Consider the following 22,556-nt stretch of genomic DNA (forward strand, 5'->3'; position numbering starts at 1 on the left):
ATCCGGGTATTGCTGTCACAAGTCACCCTGGATCAGTCTCAGGTGACTGGCTGCAAATGAGTTGGTTTCTAGAGCAGGGAATGAATTTGGAGCCCCCGACTATGGGTCTTCTGGATTCTGAAGCTTGAGCATCCTTGGATAACTTTGGATAACAAATAATTTTGGGGACAGAAAGGGTCATTTTATCCTTCCAGTTTCACCAATCTCATTTCCTGTAGTTTCCTCAGTTGCTATTTTTCAAAGCAGCCACTTCAAGGAAACTGGCTAGTGCTGCACTGCTTCTCAGTTAAGAGAAGGCTGTGTAACCTGTGTTAGAAAAGGCCTCTGGACTGTGAAGTCTGGTTCTAGAATGGGAATCTTGGAAAAATAGCAGTTTATTCCCCTCCAGTTCAACGCATAGCCCATTCACATGCATTGGTATTTGTACAGTTGCTGCAAAGTACTTGAGACATCTCTGTGGACTTAGCAAACTACTTAAAGTTGCAGTTATTATGTACCTACAAACAGCTCAAGTACAGCTTGGAACACAGTTTATTTCCCCAAAGATGAGTGGATAGGGATGGTGCAAGGCAAGGATAGCTCAGCTAAACGCTAACCCGTCTTGAAAATTACCTTGAGATCTTTAAATGGTTCCCAGCTCCCAGAGAGAAGCTGAAAGATTTGACCTCAGTGTAGCATCTCATCCAAAAAGCAGTAAGCAGTTCTGACAGGGCAGGACTCCCCGAGAGCCGTATGGAAAAGTCAGAACTGGACACGAGCCCAGACTTGGGCTGCACTGAGACTCAAGACTTTTGGGGATTTCAGATGAGCCATAATTGGACAGATAGGGACTGCAGGAATCGCAGTCACTGACAAGGAGATCATTCCTAAAATTACTGGTGGGGAAAGTGGAAGTAAGGACCATTTCAATTATTTGCTGCTACCAACACATGCAAGACCTGTTCAGGGAACAAAGTAAGGCTTTGTTTCTCATTCTGGCCACTCTGACACTTCCCAGGAGCTTTAAATTGGAAGAAGAATAAGAGGCTTGCTCTGCAAATAGCTCGGATATCAGAGCGGGACAGAGCGATCAGCACGAGGGAGTTTGGCATCATTATCCCTCGCATCTGCCCGAGAGCCTCAATCAACACTCCAGCCGCGCGGTGCTGCGCCAACAAGTGCAAACACGGCGCCTGCCCTGCAGCGTTCGCAGGCTGGCGTTGAGGTGGGACGACGAGGGGGGAGCCGGGGAGAGGTGTGAGACAGTGTGATATTGGTATAACGAGCACATTTGCATGCCGTCAGCAGTCGCAGCCAGCTTTTTCCCCAGGCTCTGCCAGGTGGCCGCACTCCGCAGGATTCATGGCAGAGGTAAAGCTGAAAAGGGGGGCTGATGGAGGACAAGATGGTACCTTCGTGGGGAGATTTTTGCCGTGATTGAGAGGGCAGGCTGTGAGAAAGCATGGAAGTGTCTGCAGGAGAAGTGACAGAATCTGTTATCTTTAGTGAGGGAAGAAAGTTTTCTGCCATGACAGAGTATTAGATTTAAGAGCCAAGGAGAGACCAAGCAGTGAAGAGGCTTAGACGAAAAGGCTCAAGCTTTCCTCCCAATCCCACAGAAATATTTATAGTATCAAAACATGTGCTATCAAGATGAAAAATTGAAATCTCAGAAGCACTGCTTTGATGTTTTCTAGCTGCTGGGGATCTCGAACAGAAATCCATTACGTTCGACTTCATCATAAAAAGAAACTATAAAATCTCACTGCTCACCTCATGAATGATCCCCGCAGGGCAGCAGGGGAGCTGGGACCTTCCAGCTTCCACCCAAATGTCACTTTTCACACTCAGCCCGAGCTGCTACGTGACCATCACTGCAGCTTCGGGCACAGCCAGCAAAATCCCCACTGAGCACTGCTGTGCCACCCCAGTCCTGGTGTGTGCTTGCAGTTTTGGGTACCCTAGGGCTTGCATCTGCACCACCCACGCCTCCTGCGAGAGGGAAGTAAAACTAGGAAAGGTTTTATCGTGGTTGTACCGTCCTGGTGGGGATGGGCTCCAATACCCTTAAGGTAAGAGCTGCTCCCACTCTTCGGTTTCATTAACCAAGCATGAAATGTATTTTTACTCTGTTTAGCGTAGGTTTAAGAAGGAAATAATTTTGAAGCAGAAAGCCAGAAATGATCAATTTGAAATGTCAAATGATTTTTTTTAAACTTTTTTTTCAAGTGAAAATATCCTTAAGTGGGGTGTCTTCTTCCTCTGTGGAAAGCTTCCACTTTGGTAAACTGATATTTTTTCATTTGAGAAAACACGAGCTTCTGTGAAGAGGGAACGTGGTGCTCAACCTGGTACAGAATGGGGAAAGGTGAATAAAGAGCAAATGTGGTGAAAGCGCCAAAAAGGAAGCAGGACAAGTAGATTTTGGACAAGGCAGCTAGGAATGACAAAAGCAGATTTATCTTTTTTTTAAAATTTAGTAAGTAGTCGGAAGCTCTGGAAAAATAAATCAGGGATAACAAGCAAGCTACCAGTGGCTCACTGCTAGATGTTCCTGTTGTGACAGAAAAAGGATGGGACTTGGGAGAATAAGATTTGCTGGGAATGATCAAGAGCACAGGTTAAGAAAAGGCACGTATGTATGTATATATGTGTGTATGTATGCTATTTATCAGGAAGACAGGCCAAGAAGTGAGATTAGATGGCTGCCAGTGATCATGAATAAAGTTTTGCATTTGTAATTTGTGTATAGGCAGATACTTAATCAGACCAAATCCTATATGGTTATCTCTGCAAGACCAATGCTAGATCTTGTTTGCCCAAAAGAACAGCCTCTAAAAAATATTTTCCCCTTCCTTCTGTTTTTGTGATGTATAAGAAAGGAAGCTCTATCATTAATCCTCCCTTGACACTGCTCACAGATGCAGTAACTTTGCATCACACCAGAGTTACACACTGAGAAATCGGAAATCTGAGCATCTGACTTCAAAAGTTGAATTAATGGGAACAAAACTTTCCCCTAGGGCTGTACAGGAGAGATGGGATTTAGAGCACATGGAAAAGAAAAAAATGTTAGCCAGCAATTTAGTCATAATTCTGCTGATGGCAAAGACTGTGTGCCTGACCTTCCCAAGGCTGAGTGCCCCCAGCTTTTGCCCTGAGAGCATTTAAGACCGAGTCCCTATTGAACTGGCTAAAAGCAAACAGAGGGCACAGCCCCTTTGAAGGGCTGTTCATGCTTCCCAGCACTGCGCCTGCCCTCAGCTGCGCTCATTCTCTCTTCAACACCAACTGGCAGTGCCTCATTTGTGGTGGGAAGTGTGTTTTGGGGAGGAGATGAGACCCCTGAAGTCAGCTTTGCTTTGACAGAAGCACTCTGTGATCTGTGCTCCGCTCCTGTATGCATTCAGCAGGAATGCCATCAGTGTGCTTTAGGATGGAGCTGGTGAGGCTTGGGAGGGGAACAGGCTGGAAAATGGGGGTAAGGTGTGCTCTGAATTCAGACTCAGGGCCCCCCACGGAGTTTAAGCGCCTGCACACTTGCAGCTGTTTCTGACAGCTCTGAGCCTGGGATCGCGGAAACATCCAGGCACAAGTGGTACAACCCCTGTAACCCAGAACCACTCCCATGGCAGACGGGCTGAACAATTCCTGGCCTTCACCAAAACCTCAGCTGTGACATGCCCTGCAGTTCCCGAGTGCAATCCTATAGCTTTCCCTTGCTTCCCATAACGCAGGTGTCATTCGTCATGGTTATTTTCAGGCACGAGAGAGCAAGTTGCTCGAATCAGACACCACATCCAGCTGAGCAGACCGGGGGAAAACCACTCTGTGGACATGAAGAAAGGTGAATCAAATGGCCCAGCTTAAAAAACCGTACCCACAGCAGGTCAGTCAGTGCCGAGACTCCCGTGTCAAAGCAGAAACCTCCTTCCCCAGCCGTAGGAGACACAGCCTGTTCCTCTTTAAATCTGTGCTGTGTGCTGCAGTGCTCTGCATTGTTGCCATGGCAGAAATCTCCCCATAGTAATAACCTCTTTCAGGGAAGGTTAAAAAGAGACAGTGCACATGCTCAGAAAAGCTGCACTTGTTCTGTTAGCAGTTTGCAGCGGCCATTTCAAAGAGAGCATCACAAAGGCGAGAGAGAGATCAGGTACCGATTTTTTTTCCTTTGTTGGAGGGGGTGACTTTTCTCTTTCACAGAAGACCTCGCACACATCTGTCTCCGTTCCCAGATGCATTGCTGCGAGAGACCACCCTGGAAGCCTGTCGTGATTGTTCCTTGCAGATAGCAAATTCCCACAATATTCCTAGGAGGCAGGACTTAGATGTGGCCTGAGGTGATGGCTGCACTCAGGGAGCAATTATTTTGCAGCAGGGCTCACGTGTGAAGCTGAGCTGAGGCTGGGGTGGGCAACGTGTAAGGTACCTTGAAAAAGTTTAACAGTATCCGCCTTGTTTTCTGAACCTCTATAGCACTGGTAGTCCACAATGAGAACAGCCTCCCGTCCTACTGACCAGCAGGCTTCTGCATTAGGTACTTTCAAAGGAGGCTGGTGTTATCCTGACGTGCTGTTACTCAGAAACACTCTGCTGCATCCTGTTGCAAAGCCTCGTGCCTTTGATTGTACTTGCTTTGATCACAGGTCACCATTAACTAAAACAGAAAAAAAAAAAAAAAAAACCAAAAAAACAAAAAAACAAAAAACACAAACCAACAAGCCACTTGTTATGATTTAAATTCCTTTATTTTAAGGATTGAAGGAATAAGAAAAAACATCACATCAGATCACTTCTAAATAGTGGGAGGAATAGGAAACCCAGTTCTGGTGTTCCAGGAATTACATTACCAGATGTGTTACTTGCTATGGGCCCAAATGTGTTTGTGACTCTGTGCATGTGTATTTCTTGCTTCTGAAACATCCCTGTCCTTACATGTAGATTGAAGTGCACAGAAAGGAGATGTGTAATGCTCACCTTTCCTGGATAAATTGCTGGTTTGCACATGCTGCAAGTGTTTGTGCAAAATTAGCTGTGTCTGAAACAGTGGCTTTGCACGTATTGAAGAGCAGCCTCGTTTCATTCTGTTGTGGCAAGATAAGGAAAAACCTTTCCCTTCCTGCCTCCCTCTGTTACACCTCCAAATGTGAAATACAGGCTGTTCTGGAGAAGGCTGTACTCCTGCATTCAGCACATGTGGGTTTGACATTCTTGTGCAACATCTTTCAATTAATATGTACTTCAAAAACAGGAAGAAACAGCCTCTTGTACTGCTTTCCTGGACTTAGCTAAAGAAAATCTTCATGTGGATTTTATTGTGTTTTTACAACCCTATTTGATTTTTTTTTTCTTCTTTCCTTTGAACAAACAGGACCGGAAGGTAAACTTGGCTGAACTAAGGACCACCCTAGTAGTTCGCCAGGATGCTTGAGGCTTGTGATTGAAATCTCAAATAGGCATTTGCAGCTTAAACCAATCCAAGTTTTCTGTGTTTCCTCTTGATCTGAACAGTTTACTTGTTGGATCAAGAAAACACTTCATTTGAAGCCTATGTACTTATCAAACACGTTACCTCTGTGCGAAAGGGTGGGTGTTGTGGGACCAGATTGTACCTGTTGTCCGGACATGGTGTGGGCTGGCTGTGATATTCAGGAACAAATGGATGGCTGCAAACAATCTGAAACTCAGATCGGGAAGGGAAACTTTTTTGATTATTTACCACTCTGCCTATGAATTTGTAGAAGTTTAACAAAAGTCTTTTCCTTCAGCTATTTTCATAATGGAGTAAGTTTTTATGATCAGTGTTGTGTGTAGTTAATGATAGTGGTTAGCTTTGGTTATTATTCTAGTGAATAGATGATACACCAATAAAGCAAGCCAGTGGGTAAAAAACTCATTTTGAGGGAGAGATCCATTTCAGGTAGCTCTATAATCCTTAGAGGCTTGATCTCAAGGTCTAACAGTGGACCAGCTGCCCAAACTCATGTGCTGGTCTCTGTTCATACAGTTAGAAAAAAAGACTGGAGTCACAGAGTGGGTAAAGTTTCTGGCACCCTGGCTTTCACACAAAAATAAAAGCTGTCTAGGGACTTCTAATTTTCTCCTCCATGTCTAGGGACATTCTCTCCCAGATGTGTGTTACGTGCAGTATTGGAAAAGTACAGAGAACGGCTGACTGTGCTATAGATCTTCTGATTGCCTTTTTATTTTTTTTTTAAATTATTATTATTATTTTTTAATTATTATTTTTTCTTTTAAAGGAAGTCTGACAATGCTTTAGCTATCAGGAACATAAAGTTCTTTGTAACAAAACCCTGGTATCTATAATGTTCCTCCCTGACTTGTTTGTGTCTCTTGATAAAGGGAGAAGCACCCGTTCCCGAGATGCTGGCACCCTGCCTTCTGAGAAGAGTGGTCCTTACAGTTCCTTTCGTTCTTGTGGCTGCACTACTCCTCATGGAGCCTGTTAGATCTGATCAAGAAGCAGGAACAGCCATACCAGCTGAAAGTATGTACCACCCTACAGTCCTCTCACGCAACCTGTACTGTAGCTTTAATGTTGCAGGACACCACATCACTGAAGCTTCTCCAAATAATTCAAACTGTTTTGGAAATGTCTTACTTATGTTGTTTTAAAGCCACAACCTGAACTTTCATACTGGTTTCCTCCTGCATCCAAGGCTCTCTAGTTTCTTATTCTTGTCTCCTGCCTGGTGCTGTCTTGCTGAACCTGAAATCTGGCAATGTTCTGCACCTTGTATTTTGTGCAGCCCTTTCATTGTGTTGGCTTTTTCTATGCCTTGAGTCACCCTCTTTGCTTTTCAGAGACATTCTTGAGACTTACTTTTTTCAACTGATGTTGCCCCCTCATTACATCTTTCATTCTTGGTAATGTCTGATGAAATCAGTACTTTTTATTTTAAAATTTCACAGTGAAGATGCCAAGAAAGCACAACTTGTCAGCTCTTAGCCTTGCTGCCTTCAACCACCTAATTCTCCTTTGCTAATCTGTGTTGGGTTTAATTTATGTCATAAACATAATGACAGGTCCATGCATCAAGTTGTTGGTGTGGAAAGTGCTGTCCTCTCCTTTTGTCTGGTGCATAAATGATAACACTAAGGCTGGGTGGTAGTATAATGATGGGAGAGGAAGTCTTTAGTGCTGCTTGGTGTTTTTTTTTTTTTTTCCTTTTTTTTTTTTTTTTTCTCTTTTCCCTCGTCAGTTAAAGAATTTGGCAGACTCCTTCTCTCCCGCAGCCAGGATCCCTCTCTGCTGGTTAGCACACAGGTCATGAGCTGGAGGCCAGCTTATCAGAGGCATGTAGTAATCAGTCAAGTATCAAGTGTTTGCAGAATAGGCTGACAGACACTGCAGGATACCCTTACTTTAGGTTTTATCCTTTCTTCCTTACCATACTTCAAAGAGCAAGCTAAGCCTGTGCTCAGAATTCCTCACTTGTGCAGTTATTGCCTATGAAGTTGTCAGAGAGGCACAGCCACTGAGAAGCAAATAAGAGCATGTGTAGAGGCTGATGATTCTGAGACATTTTATCGTGTCTGGATTTGTTCAGTCTCTGTACTGCTATTTGTTACAGAGCAGCTTTGTGATACATGATGATCAAGCAAAGCAAGCCTTGTGACTTTAAGTGTGGATTATCTAGATATCTTAAACACTGCAATTATTCCAAAATGCAGCCGTTTTGTTTATCAGCAGTGCCCTCTAATCACAGGGCATTGTGTTTATCTGCTGCTTGCTTCACTAGCTTTTGACAAAGCTGTATCATATTCAAAGTTGGAGTCCTAGTGATCTGTCTTAGTGATAACGATCTCAATTGTATTCCATTAGCTTTCTATTTAATGCTCAAATTTGTGAGATTAGGAGACAGATTTTTCCTGGGAACAGGACCGTGGTTGTAGAGATCATCTTTAGAGAAGATGAGGTTGAGCATGTGGTCAGGGTTAGCGGAACAAAATGGAGGACTCGAGTTATGGGTTTAGCATTTCCACACTTCTGTGAACTGTGACAAGAGAAGAAAGATAGTGGAAAGGGGGAGGAGAAGAGATATAGGAGGACGAAGGGAACAGCAGTGAAGGAGGAAGAAAAGGGAAGAAAACATGATATTTTTAATGCAAATTTGTTAATGTAATTCTTTTGCCACTGAGACGTTGGATGGTCCATCGTGATGGTCCATTTTGCAAAAACCTGGATTGTGTAAGAGTACATACATCGGTATTCATTGTGGACCTTTTTCTGTAGTTCTTCATCATGCTCAAGATCACTGTTTACTCCTTCTTAATAGCTCATGCTATGTTCTCTGCTAAATGCTCTCCTAGGCCGCCCCTGTGTTGATTGCCATGCGTTTGAGTTCATGCAGAGGGCTCTACAGGATTTAAAGAAGACAGCGTATAATTTAGACACACGGGTAAGGAAACATTCAACTTTTTTTTTTTTCTTAATATGAAAGAAAGTGCTGTGGGTAGGAGTAGATAAATTGTATGATTTTTGCACAAGACACTGTCATTGAACTGTACTGTCCTATATTCTAAGGTGATGCTGGGTAATTACATCTCACCTCTCTGGTCAGTAATGTGGAATTCTTCTCACTTGGGTTATCACGTTATCAGAGAAACTAGGAAGTTTATAAAAGTGAACTGACAGTCCTTAGCTCTTTATCCTTCTCTTGGCCAAGTTAGAGCCATTAGCACTGCTGTTCTCATTCCAAATGCTGAGTGCACACCCTTGTGTTTATGTCAGAGGGAGTAAGGTCACAGCATCATTTACATTTATTACCGAAAATGAGAGTCAGCTCAAACAAAAAAAAAAACATACTAAAATAAAATAACATGCTTCTGCCCCTGGGGAGAGGCTAAGGGAGGAAACATCATCTCATAGATATTTTTCACATTGCTCTGATTCCATAATGATGAAAAATACCACAAAGTAGAGCAGCATTGAGGATGAAACTTGTTTGGCTTGCAGTCAGAGTGGAGAATTTGCCAAGGTTGGTATCTTCCTTCTGTGAGTGAAGTTGAATCTGTCTCTTGCTACTGCAGCCTGCAATCTGTGACTAGCTGTATCCCAGCTGCTGTCAGATAGCAGTGTCTTGGGAGGGTATCTTTTCCCCTACCTCCCATGTACACTTTTGCTAAAGTGCTATATCTGCACTCTTGCACAGATTTTTTCAGCAGAAGGCACTCAAACTTTTTTGCTATTCTTATCTATGGACAAGGTCATTCACAGTTCAAAGCCTGCAAACTGGCATTTTTGAAGAATGGTTTGAAGTAACTCCAAGCAGGGTCCATGACATTTGGATGAAAATGCAGCTGTAGGAATAAAGATGCCTTGAATTGTGATGTACTATAAGAAACAAACATTCGAGCAGAACCAAATTAGTATGTAGCAGATTTACAGTTAAACAAAATCTGTTCAATAAATACAGGTCAGATGTATTTTGGGCTCCTTCATGGAGAAATCCTGTTAATGCATACATCTGCTGAGTACTGTATACAGCCAAAACAGGATGTTCAGATTGTGCTGAAAAGTGGTTCTAGCACACCTTTTCCTTCTGTTACAAGCTTTTCAACTTTTTGCTAGAATTTATAAATCTTGATTCAAAAATATCTCAACTACTAAAATCTTCTCTGGTTGTCTGGCTATGGCAGTGACCTTTGTGACACCTACAGCTTTCATACCAAGCGTAAAGCTTTATAAAATAAAGGTATCCAAAGCTGGATGGTAACAATGAAGACTGAGCTGCATAGCCCCCAGAACAGCAACTGTATTTTAATATCTAAAAGTAAAAATAAAAATGAAAGACAGCCAAGGAGAGGAAACAAGGATATAAAAATGCTCAGCTGAGAGGAATGTCCTATAGCTGAGTTTTGCAGCTGTAGATTTGACAAGGCTGAAAATGTGGCTCCATGATAAATTCTCATTACAAATCTATCACTTCCTTGCCACTTTAAAATCTAAATAATTGAGGCCATATTGAGATCCTTGAAGGCCTCTGGGTAGGACAGGCCTATTCTAGTCACTAAGCTAGGAATTCTGCCTACATCTTCAAAAGGCATGGAAATATTTAATAGTTGAGGACTTCTTGGCTCATATAACTGCCTTCTACACTGTTTCAGTACTTAGTTTTATTATTCTTCTGTGGCCCAATTTGATGCAAACTGGGAGTTTTAGGACAATTACTTTCAGCCACATATATATTTTATGTTTGACTATTTTGGTCTGCTTTGCTGCTGAGTGGGGCAAATGTTGCTGTCCCGAAAATACAATGCCCTTTGTTAATATTCCCACTAGAGACACTCATTTCCTTGAAAAACTCCCTTTTGTTTGCAGGCAGGAATTTTAGATGATGACTAAGCAGCTCCTAACTGTGTTGGAGGGGGAGGGATTCCCAAAAGCTCAGAGAGAAAATTCCCACTTAATTCCTCCTGCTAGTCTCACTATGCAATTCAGCACAGTGGAGACGGTATCATTTTATTGCACAACTCAGAGGTTTCACAGTTAATTTGGCTCTGTGTTGATCTGCATGGTGTCTGACAAAGCAAACTGACTCTACCATAGGTCACGCAGTGTTTTATGTAGGCCATAGGCTATATCCTCTTCCTTTTACAGGACTAGAAATGCCTGTAACCTACACGGGTGTGCTGATCCTTTACTGATTGACAGACTGGCTGCCTTTTACTCATGTGGTAAGAGAAGGGTCCCAGCCCCTCTGAGAGGCTGGCTGCTGCCTGGGCAGATACCAGATCTATTTGCCACCTCTGCATACTGCTTTTGTTGCTGCTGCCTCTGGGAGCAGGCTGCCAGATGGATTAGTTGTTTTAACAGCAGTAACCAACTCTAGGCAATCTTTTACAGGAATACCTGTGATTTTCCACTCACGTAACCAAAGCGCAGTACCTGGCAGGTGCAGCTCTGATCATGAACTAGCAGAGGGCTCTTTTACTGTTGGGAGGGAGCTGTTACCATCAAAACCATTCCACCAGCCCCCAGCCAGCTCCCTACTGCATTAGCAAGCTGCTCGAGACAGAGGCCAGCAGGAAGCAGGTGATAAAACAACTCCCATAAGACAAAGCCTGTCCGTGGGCTACACGATTCACTGTATGTCTGTGCTATAAACACTTTCAAAATCCCAATCCATTTTTCAGAGTTAACCAGTGGGCATTGTGCTACACCTTAAAAAAGCTGAGAAACTGCATTTTTAGCTGGAACTTAGATCTCTTTTTGTAGGTTGAGAGTCTGAGCCCTGCCCTGATTTTTTTTTTTTTTTTTCCCTTTGATGTGCTTTAACCCACTGGGGGATAATAACCAATCTCTGTGTAAATGGTTTTGTGATCATGCTCACAAAACAGTCAGTAAAGCTGTATTTACTGCCATTCATTCTGTTCTTTATTTCTTCCTAAACTGTCAGTGGTTATTTGGAACATTCAAAGCCCATTAAGTTAGATGTGCCCATGAAAGTAAAAACAAAGTCTTGGAAATGTTATTAAAGATATATAAGGTGGTAAGCAGCCCTGGGGCTTAACTCCAAAGCTGTTGGCATGCTGTCAACCTCCCTTATTCAAACCACTGCAAATGATGTCAAGGTGATGGTTAGAAGGTGGTGATTGAGTGTCTTTTAGGTGATTAGCAAAGTCTGATCAGATCTTTCCAGTCTTGCAGGGCAGCTGAAATAATCAAAAGTGATATCTGGTTTAATATAGTAAGACAAGGCTATGTTTAGTGAGTTATCAGCTGGGAAAGGAAACTCACCAATAAATGCCTCATCTTGTACTAAGAAGGCAGGTTATAAGCAGATGTTTATGCCCAGCTGTGCTCTAAGGACCTGTCGTTGATGTGGGTCCATAGATATCACAGCTTTTAAGATACAGCCTTTAATCACATGGCCTTCCCATCTCATACCAAAATCACAAGGCAGGCAGAATAAAGGTGGATTTAGAGCTGGTAGTCTTGGTAATGTCCTTTTTCATGCAACTGGTTACACCAGTAGAGATCAATTTGGCAAGTAGACTTCCCCCAGCTGGTGTGTCCCAGAGCAATAAGGAGGTTCTCTCTGATCAGACTGATTCCCAGATACAGCTCCAGCCCATGACAGACAGAGATGACTGCATATAATAGATGAAGATACGATGTCGGTGTCAGGCAGCTCCGTGCTCCATCATGCATCTACTGAAATCAGAAGTGTTCCAAACAGACAAGCAAAGCAAAGCATGTGTGCGCTAGAGGGGAAGGATTCCCACATTTCCCTTAGGCAGTCGTGCTGTCCCTGCCCTGTTTTCAGCCCTCTCTTGCACAGGTAGGCTGAGAAGTTGTGGACCTTTCAGATCATACCCAGCTCTGTCTTGGGAAGGTTCTCAGTGGGAAAGATCCCAATTCACCCTTGTTGCTGGCAGGCACCAGTCTTGGTGTGGATGAACCCCATTTCAGCTGGGCAAGCTTCTGTTCTTACAGGTTTGGGACCCCTTTCTTTAAAGCCAGTGATCTCATCACATGTTTGAACTATGATTTCCATATGCTTGCTCAGCACTAATTTTCTCTTTTATGCCCTAACAGCATATTAACCACAACAGTAGTGAAGCAAGAGAAGTTAAAACAGAGTTAAATTATGCCTCACTTTCTCTGTGTAACTTTCAAGACTCATATTGAATGCACTAATGAGAAAAACATAAATATGCACCAGGCTGAATTTCTCCATGTCACAGGAAGTACTGCCTTGTCAGTAAGAGAATTAATCATGCAGAAGTTAAATTGCTTTGCAGACCAGTAAGCAATAGCTCTTATTTGTTACCATAAGCATCATCTCATAAAACCAAGCCCAAATCTTAGAACAAAAGTAAAATGGGTTTTTCTTTGGGAGCTAATTAGTTTCATAGTGCTGACACTTTGTTTTTGATGTTGCTTTTGTCCCCCCCTCTTACAGACAGAAACTCTGCTTCTTCAGGTGGAAAAGAGAAATCTGTGTGACTGTGTAGCTGCAAATCTGCTGAACTGAATCCAGGAGGCCAACTGTATCACCTGTTCAGCGGTTTTTAAAATGCAGCTGTATAAAATACAGCTTTATGGGGTTCATGTTGCAAGCACGTACAACCCACTGTACTGGGATACTGGGGGGTTGTGTCTAATGTATTTGTCTGTTCTGGTTATTTTTATTTATTTATTTATTTATTTATTTTTAAGTCCTCTTTTCATATCCAATGGGTTGCCAATAAAGGCTCAGTTCGGTAAATCTGCTACTTGGCATTAGACTGGGGGGGGGGGGGGGAAATTTACATGCTTTGATTTTTAAATCAGAGTTGGCCAAGTGTAACCCACAGGATAAATATGGCCAGCGGTGCTCTAGAGACAGCAGCAGCTGGTTTTGGTCTCTAATATGAGCATACCTCTGTGGCAACTTCCCCAATTATATTGAGACAGGTAATTGTGGTCTCTGTAGGTTTTGCCTGTTTATTAAAGATGATGGAAGTCCTTTTTGTTTGTTGTCTGTGGTGTGGCCACGTTCAGGCATCTTGTAGTTATATCAGCTGTAAAGAGGTATGTGTTACGAGGAGGTATACGTGTGCTGTACTTGGACCAAAACAGCTTATACCTTTGTGCTGAATTTCTGACATGCCATGTAAGAGTGTTGTCTTCTTTAATTAAAACCTTTAATTTCTTACCCTTCTTCCCTGGACACTCCATTCTTAACCCACCATATCTCTAAATAACTCCAGCCTAGCAGATCAAATGGGAAGAGCAAAAAAAGGAGAATAAGACCATGACTTTGCAGCCTTGCTGGCAGCCTTTCCAGAAGGCCAAAACCTCTCCAGTTGAATTTGGAAGAAGGTTCCTGCCTGCGTAACTCTTTAACTAAACCAGTGTAACTTTAATGGGAGTGGATGAAAGAGGTGACACAAATACTGCTCTGCCAGGTGCTGGGCTGCCTTTACAGGGCTTCAGCTGATCCTGGTTATAGCAGAATGCTTTCTCAGAGTTTCTTGGCTTTTCTAGCAGTTGGGTCTTCCTTGTCTTGTTCTAGCTTGACTTTGTTCCTCTGCTTTGCTCTGGACCTGCTGTGGCTTTCCTCTCAGTGCAGCCTTCGTTCCCCCTCCCAGTCTGGCACTGGCCTCTCTCTAGGCCCAGGAATCTCCTGATGAACTCCTGATACTCCTCAGGTCTGCAGTCCCCTCAGATCCAACTGATAGCACTGCAGGAGTAACGTGTGGTGTTCCCACTACTGTGGGGTGAGGGCACGTGGTGCTGAGCAACATCGGTATCTCATTCCCTGTCTGGTGAAGGTGCTGAGAGTAAGGGCCTGCTTTTACCTGAGAAGCCAGCGTTCCCATAGTGGAACCTGGAGGGAGTCCCAGAAGAGTGCACATGGTAAAAAGCCAGCTCCCAAAGCTCAGCTCGTTGGTGGCCCACCATGGTGCTGTAAACTCACCAGCTTGGTTTAGGTGTGGGCAGGAACCCACACAGCCAACATGGCACACAGTTCTCAGAAAGGGTTGGCAGGGGGGCCTGGGAATTGCACCCAGCAACCAGAATTGGTTCTGGGCAAGTGAACAGAAACTTTTAATGGATTTGAATACGTATGTTTGGGTTTCATATGACACAATGACAAGAGAGAAGGCCATTTTTATAAAGCAAAAGAAAACAGCAGAACCAGGCAAACTGCTGATGAAGGCAACTAGAATAACCCATACTCACAAAGAACATTCTTGAGTCTTCAATCTGGACAAGAGATGGCTGAAGAAGGAGATGATATAAACTTACAAAATCATGAGTGACCAGAGAACAACTGTTTGCTGTCACCTCCCAAGCAAGAAGTGGGGCACAGTGAACTGAAACCAGCTGGTGACACGATAAGAGCAAATAGAAGGATGATGCTCTTGACCTACTGCGTGTTTAAGTTGTAGAAGTCCTCATTGCAGAATGTTGCTCATCCTAAAAATTTAAATGTGTTTAAAAAGCGGCTGTTCAGACTCATGCCTGAAAATCCTATGGCAAAATGTTAAATATAAAAATGACAACTTTCATTCAGAAGGTTCCTGAACCACAAGTCCTTACAGGTTAACAGCACTTTAGGAAGCCCCTGTAGTTGCCCTGGTTTTATACTTTTCCTGACATTTAATAATGGTCTGTGACAATGATAAGACACTGGCCTTACAAGGATCTTTGGCGTGGTCTGGTGAGGTTGTGTATGTGTAGAAATGAACTGCTTCCTCAACTCATAAAGAAGCACTCTCCCAGTGCTCCAGAGAGCCACACGTTTTATCCCTTCAACACAAACACCTCCAGAAAGCCTCAAATTCTGGGTTTCCCCATTGTCCAAGGACAGGCACCATTAAGTAGGCCAGTGGCCCTGCTTCTGTAGCCTGGTACACTGCAGAGACTGCTCCAAAGCCAGGAGTAAGGGCTCCTTTATGAAGCAAAAGAAATGGAACTTCACATTTGCCTGCTTCCAGGAATAAGCTATATAATTATGCAGATATTAAGGTCTCCTTTTGTACTGTACAAACCCATTCCTATCTAGCATTCATTCCCTGCCCTATGGCCTTACAATAAAAATGGAAGTTTGGGGTTGGAAACAATTCGTACAAACAGGCTGACCTCTTCCCATCATACTTAAAACTCACTATTGCCACTCAGTATCCTATAAGAAGTTATTTGATTTTATTTTTTTTTACTCAAAATCCAACAATCTCCATTAAATCCAAAATGTTTTATATGTATTTGATAAGGTCATCAGAACACGCATGCATCCTTCTCACTGTACACCTTGTCCCATTTAATTCCCTGTACTGCATTATGTGGTCTGTCTTTTGTTTTGTGACTGCACTGAAAGCTGTTTGGGACAAAGAAGTTGTTAATAGCACTGGATGGTGGCCACCACACCTTCAGGTGTTGTGAACTTATTAAATAAAAATCAAAATGTAAAATATTCTGGCATGTTGCTCTAGTTTCAAACACAGTATTTGTTTTTTAGCAGAGGTTTGCAGTTTAATTTCCATGTAGATATTCCTTAATCTTCTTAATCCAGCTTGCCATTCGAGCTATAACTTCATAGAGCCATGGGGAGTGGCAGAGACAGTATTTTCAAGGCCCCCAAGATCCTGAATTTTAAGAAATGTCTTAAAACATAAGAAGAGAATTGTAGGTATGGCTGCCATGAGAAGAGAAATGCAAATTTCTGCAGATACTCCATTTCTTGTGTTGGTCTGCCCATGCTTCCTTTCCCGGTAGTCAAGGCTGTAGAGCTACAGTGGGAACAATTTGACAATACTAATTTTATTTTTAAATTATTCTTTGCTGTGAGGCAGTGTCCACAATAGATGTAACAACTTGATCCTCTGTTTTCCAGTTGTCATCCTATGATTTCTGCTCTGAACATGCACTTGCTGAAAACCCACTAACACATCAGCTTGTGTTAATTAGCCTTGAGCACCTCTTGCTGTTTAAATCAAATTATGTGATACTGCACTTTTCAGGTCATCTAAGTGGCAAAACAATCTTGTTCTTGTTGTCAATAGAGTCTGGAAGTGGAACAGCATTGGAAATGTTCTCATTTTACTTTATATAGCTTCACTCTTCTTTGAGAGTCCGAAACAACTGGAAAGAATGCTCACTGGTCCGTGGGGTAAGCAGGACACAGGTTTCAAGGGAGGCTAGTATGCAGGTTATTGTTTTGGGGTGGGGTGGGCTCTGAATATTAACATAATAGCATTAATAGCTGCACTTTACACTTAATATTCATGCTCAAGCAAACATAAGCCCCAAGCTTCATATAATTGTTAGGTATTTTCTAAGCATTGCTGCTCTTTTCATATATATATATATATATATATATATATATATATATATATACACATATATATATTTAAGATTATAACTTTATTTTTATCCTAGTCCTTTGTTTTAATTCTACACTCCATAAAATATTTGACTTTGATAAAGCCTGCAGATAGCACAGACAGAAAAATGAATAAATCACACCACGGGGACAGTGAAAATACTGCAGAATGTTTTTGCTCTGTGAAGTGTTAGTTGTTGCATTAAAGCAGTTTGGGTCTTGCGTTGTTAGAGAAAGCAGAGACAAAACACAGCTTCTATTTAGCTTTAAGTGCAAAGCAGTGCTAATGCATGCCAATTTGATGTGATTATTAGATAATCTAAGTGGCTCTTCTAAGAAATGAGCAGAAAGTGTAGGAGCTTGTTTGTATAACAGAGTTGTGCCGAGTCCAAATTAATGGAAAGATCTGCTAATATAAAGTACATTTCTATGTCAAATCTGGACTTACTTTTGAGCAAAACAACCTTCATTTATGTTAACAACATTGGCAAAATTTGTTATTTTTGTGGCTTATGGACACAGCCTGGTGAAAATCTAGTGATACCAGGTTTGATGAGGTATCTGTTGAGCTCTCAACCCCAACCTAAAAAGATGAGCAACTGCGAAAGATGTAACGAATAGTTTTACTCTGGAACTCTTCAGGTAAATATAGGGCACAAACTTTGGGACCAAAATCAAAGTTACCAGCATTTGTGAATGCTTATAGTCAAGGATTTCACTGGAAACCATCTTTAGTGCAATAAATTGAATTTCAAAGCTTTGAGCAGTTTGGGTTGTTTTTCTTCCCCATTAAAGGGCAAACCTTCAAATCATTCATGCAGTAAATTTGATACACAAGGTTCCTTGCCTAAGCAGCTCTTGAATTCTTCTTGGACTATATGTACACTGTAATAAAGCATCCAGCTTGTGAAATGTATTTGTTTTCAGCCAACAACACTGAATATAACTAATGCACAATTTATTCTTGCATTCAAGGAGGAACTGAACAATATTTAAATGCCTTTTGACAGCTGGTATATTGCACATTTGAAGAATGGTTTGTTTTATATACAATGGAAAATCAAATTGTATTTCACCCATGGAGGGTGGAAATACAGACTTCAACAAACAAACAAAGAAACAAAGCTTCTACAAGTCCTAGAAGCTTTTCTAAAACAAGATGAGACCTCACCTTCTCTTTCTGTATGCACATACAGGCTGCTCAGAGAACTGTCTGTGCCTTCTGCCACTGCTTTTGATAGCAACAGAATGATGTACCAAAACCAGCACTTAGAAAAACCCCACCAGGTACTTCCTGAATATAACTGCTTTCAGAACAAATTAATTCAGAAGTTTTCACATACAGTTCTCAAGCAAGTAAAAAATGACATGCTTATATTTTAGACATGGATAAGACTGGCATAGCGGGGCAGATAGGTCAGCTTTACTGTTCATGTTCATGACATTCAGGTTGTGTGTACAGGATTAATACACAGCCCTTGCCTATGCTGTAAACTTACACCCTGTCCAGCACAGTGAATCATTGCTGAATTTGCAGGAGTCCAGTGCAAACCTTCAAATATAAATTCTGAAAACTCTGATATTTTGCCAGCTGTTCTTACTTTTTCTTGGAACTAAAAGCATGAGCTGACTTTCTTTTCACACTAGCTTGACAGCTGCCCCTCCTGTATAGCTGAGAGCATTCTAGGCATTAGGGATCATCTAAAGATGCTCGTCACGCTTGGCTTCAATTTATTTTTGGCAAATTGATCAAGCCTGGATCTTTCCCCACATCTTTCACTGTGGTGAGTGAGACCTCTTGGAGTTGATTATTTCCTGCACTAAAGGATATCTTTGTGCCGAGTTTCAATCACGCTCCTGGTTTGCAGCCATGTCCCTGTTTTGCAATGTCATGTGGACTTTTCTGGGACAGCTGCAGGGCCTCAAAGCTTTGCAGTCTGACCAGGGTTCAGCTGGCTTCTTGAAGGGTTTTCCAGGAAGCCCTAAGAAGGGGAACTTGTCAAGCAATGTTGCCAAGAGCAAAATCATTATTTCAGGAGGAAGGCATTTTTTCTCCACCAAAACTCTGACTGAGTGCTTAAAGAAGATACTGAGTCATCAAGCAAAGGTGAATCATCTCATGGCACAAGAGACAAGATGTGTAGAGGATGCTTTGATTTTCAGTCCTTCTCAGGGCCCGAGATGCCTGTCAGAAAAGTAATAAAACAGTTTATTCTCTTTATGTTCTGAAACATCTACTGTGCACCAGCCTGTCACCCCTCATCTCATCTGCAGGACTGTAAAATAATCATTTAAAGGAGTGTTAAGAAGCTGTAGGCCCTGGCAGCTGCCCTTCAGTCAAATATCTCTGAATTCCTTTGTCAGTGACTCATCCCAAAATGGGAATGCACTCTTGCCACCTAACCTGTTCAGACCAGAAAAGCATTGCCTTTGCCGTGTTCAGTGCTGAAGGAGAAATAGTCTGAATTTCAGCTGCTGCATGAAGGCAATACATTTCTCCCAGGGGTGTCTGTGTTTATGCTGGAGTTACTACACAAAGAGCTGGGAAGTAACTACTGGGGAAACAAAATGATTTTTCTCATCAAAGAATCATGACAAACAGGGAAGAAGCAATCCAGAAACAATCACCTTGTCTTAATGCAGGGCCAACTATCCCAATATGCCATTCCTAAATGGTATCTAACTTATATTGACCGGTTTAAACATCCCCCTGTCTTCACAGGCAATCCATCCCAGTGACATTCCTATCATAAAGTTTTCCAGGGATGTTGGGGGTTCCTCCTTGGTGCTGCTTAACCTGGAACTCCTCATCTGATCCACCAGTGATGCCCAGAATGATGCTTTCTCTGTATCAGCCTTTTATGTACTTGAAGAAAATTTCATGTCCGCTTCTCTTCTTTAGACCAAACAACCTCAGTTCTTCCAACTGTTTCTGGTAGAGCACAATTCCTAAACCTCATCAGAAAGTCATTTCTGCTGCTGTTGGTGCCCCTGCTAGTTCCTGGCATTCCTGTATTGCAGCGACCAAAACAGATGTAGTACCACAGCTGAGACCTTGTGCTGAAGAGTCTAAGCTTTTGCACACTTTTTTTGTACATCCCAGTGTAATTGCCTTTCTTGGCAGTGACAGAATATTGCAGACTGATTTCAGCTCATGATTTCCTAGCTCCTCCTTAGAAGTGCCACTTAACCTGCTGTTTCCCATTCTAGATGTCAGTTGTTGATTATTGCTGATGAAGTGTATCACCTTGTCCTCATCCTTATCAATTTTTAATCTGTTTTTAGACCTTTTTTTTTTTTCAATCTGTTTGTATGATTTAGGTTTCTAGTCCTTTCTCCCAGCATTACTTATAACCTCCTGACCTGGTATTATATCCCAAATAATCACTTTGCTTATTCATTACCCAGGTGACTAATGAAATGCTGCATAACCCTTGACCTAAGCGAGCGTCTCCAGCCCCCATGTGATACATCTTTCCATGCTGATGGTGATCCATTGCTAACTCACAGCAGTTATCCAGACCCAGAGAAGTTTCCTTGCTTTGCTTCTGACAATGCTGTGTGACACAGCCTCAGAAACCTATCAGAAGTTGGTTAAATTTGGCTTTTCCCTACCCATAATGCCTGTTGCCATATAACAGAAGGACTCTAAAATATTTTGACTTGGTTCTTGATAAATACCCTGTTAATGGCAATTCTACTTGTTTTACAAACACTTACAAAATATTGTTAGGATTATTGCTTATAAAATATTTCCAGGGACTGAAAATAAACTGGCTCACGTGTCATTTTCCAGTTTCTCTTTCCCCTTTTAAAGATATTCACCACATTTACCCTTTTCTATGGCTGGTAGAACTCACATCTTCCCTGAGCTCTCAGCAATAATTGATGATAGCAATTGCTTTAGTTGCTTCTTTAAATAGCCTGAGATAGGTGTACTGACAGAACTGAGCAAAAAAAGAGCACTAGGCAGATTGAAACCCAGAAAAATGACCTGGCAAAAATCTGCAAATGTATATAACTGATGAAATTTTCTGCTAAGCTGTTCTTTCATGAATCATTTTCATTGGTGTTGCTTGTCTTAGCTACCTGCTCACCACAACTACAAGTGCTTTAGTGTTTTATTTATTTATTTATTTATTGTTTTGGTAGATAAAAGAGATGCTAGGTGCTGCATCACTTTCTAGGCATCAGCTTCATTAACTTTCCCATCCCACTGAACAGAGAACAAACTCACTTGGCTTTTGTCTTCCTTACTCCCCATGTGCTTAGAGAATGCTTTTTTGCTTCATGCTTCTCACTATTTGCATTTGATTCTGTTTCTTGGCCGTTCTGGGGTTGTGCCTGTGTTCTCCTGCCACTCCATTATTCAAGTAATAGTAACCAGACCCAGATCCTTCTGTCTCTGTGCTTTCTTCTGAGTTCAACAAAGGGCTTGTGGCCATGTTAGCAGGCAATGATTTAGCACTTCATACTAGACTGGAATTAACCTCTGCTATCTTAGCCATGTGTTCCCATGACCATAATTATAAATTCTAAAATTAGAGCACTTACCTGAATCTTCATTTTATGCACATATATTTAACTCAGGCCTTTAATGTTAGTGATTTTAACTAGGTGTATACATTTTCTTCTTCCACTGCAAAGACATAACTTTCAATATCTGTAACATTTAGGCAAGAATAAGCGATTTTTTAGGGAGCTACCAGATGTTTTTCCTCACTAATCATCTTTCCAATAAATGTCTGGATGTTTCTGATTATTTTGCAGGAAACTAAGCTTTTGTTAGCAAAATATATTCAAGTATGGATTCAGTAGAAAGAGAAAATGAAGTATAAATACTTCCAATAGTCCTCTAGGATTCACCATGACCTTCTTCAGACAGCAAATGGACTCTTGTGTTTGTCTTGGAGTCTTCTCATCCATCAAAGTAAATTTAGTACTGATACCCGTTAGTCATAGCGGTATGCAGTAGTGAATGCAATAGCAAAGCGAGTCATCCAAGTACTTTCATGCTTCTCTCTTCTTCAGCTTTGCTGGAGGTGATAGAACAACACAGATTGCTGGAAGTTATCCATGCACACTGGCTCTTTTCCCTGTGAATTGAGAACTGCCTCTTGGACCACACACTTGTGTTAGCAAAAGGTGTTGGGAACATTTTTCATGATTTTTAAAGACCATCACATTTGAGGCAGAAACTGGACAGACTCTGCAAGCGCAGTGTCTGATTGTTTTATGTTGGCACCAGCCAATTAAAGAAGGACATTATTTTAAGCTTAGTAGTGTGTTTTAACACAGAAATAACATCTTCCATCCCATTAAAAGGTGGATTGAAGGGGCCCTACTGCAGATTCCCCCACTACTAGAAGTGGGAGCAGGTTCAGTGGTGTTGTACTGTTTGGATGGCAGTAGTCCAATTCAGCAAGTACTCCTTCTGTGGTGCTATCACAGTGTTAGGCCTGGATAGTGGGTGGTTGAGCACTCAGAAAACAAGACAAGTCAGTCCATCCTCTAACAAATAGGCTTTATAGGTTTCATATACAACCATGAAAAGCTAAGCTGTGATATCTAGACCTTATTAACAGGATATTGGCTGTGTGTGGGTGTGTCAAACTATGCAGGTATCTAACTATGTGTAGGTATCCTTGTAGTCTTGGCATCCTGGGAATGGCATATTTCAGGACATTCAGCTTCTCTTTATTCCAAATTTGCCCAAGTTCTCTGCTGTCATCCCCT

General features: G+C 42.0%; 1 protein-coding gene across 3 annotated transcripts; it reads left to right on the forward strand.

The window, feature by feature from the left end:
- The first annotated feature begins 1,221 nt into the window (after positions 1–1,221).
- Positions 1,222–15,911, forward strand: LOC137855517 (NELL2-interacting cell ontogeny regulator 1-like). 3 transcript variants are annotated; one of them, XM_068679700.1, is made up of 5 exons: positions 1,229–1,350; positions 3,743–3,826; positions 6,343–6,487; positions 8,314–8,402; positions 12,912–15,911. In XM_068679700.1, exons 3-5 carry the CDS (start codon positions 6,364–6,366, stop codon positions 12,981–12,983), a joined length of 285 nt encoding a protein of 94 aa, XP_068535801.1. In that variant the 5' UTR covers positions 1,229–1,350; positions 3,743–3,826; positions 6,343–6,363; the 3' UTR covers positions 12,984–15,911. The 3 variants fall into 3 exon arrangements, with proteins under 3 accessions (XP_068535799.1, XP_068535801.1, XP_068535800.1); XM_068679698.1 differs by lacking the exon at positions 3,743–3,826 and having other exon boundaries at positions 1,222–1,350; XM_068679699.1 differs by lacking the exons at positions 1,229–1,350; positions 3,743–3,826 and adding an exon at positions 3,985–4,132.
- The last annotated feature ends 6,645 nt before the right edge of the window (positions 15,912–22,556 follow it).

Source organism: Anas acuta, chromosome 4, assembly GCF_963932015.1.
Source record: "Anas acuta chromosome 4, bAnaAcu1.1, whole genome shotgun sequence".
In the NCBI taxonomy this organism is placed as follows: Eukaryota; Metazoa; Chordata; class Aves; order Anseriformes; family Anatidae; genus Anas; species Anas acuta.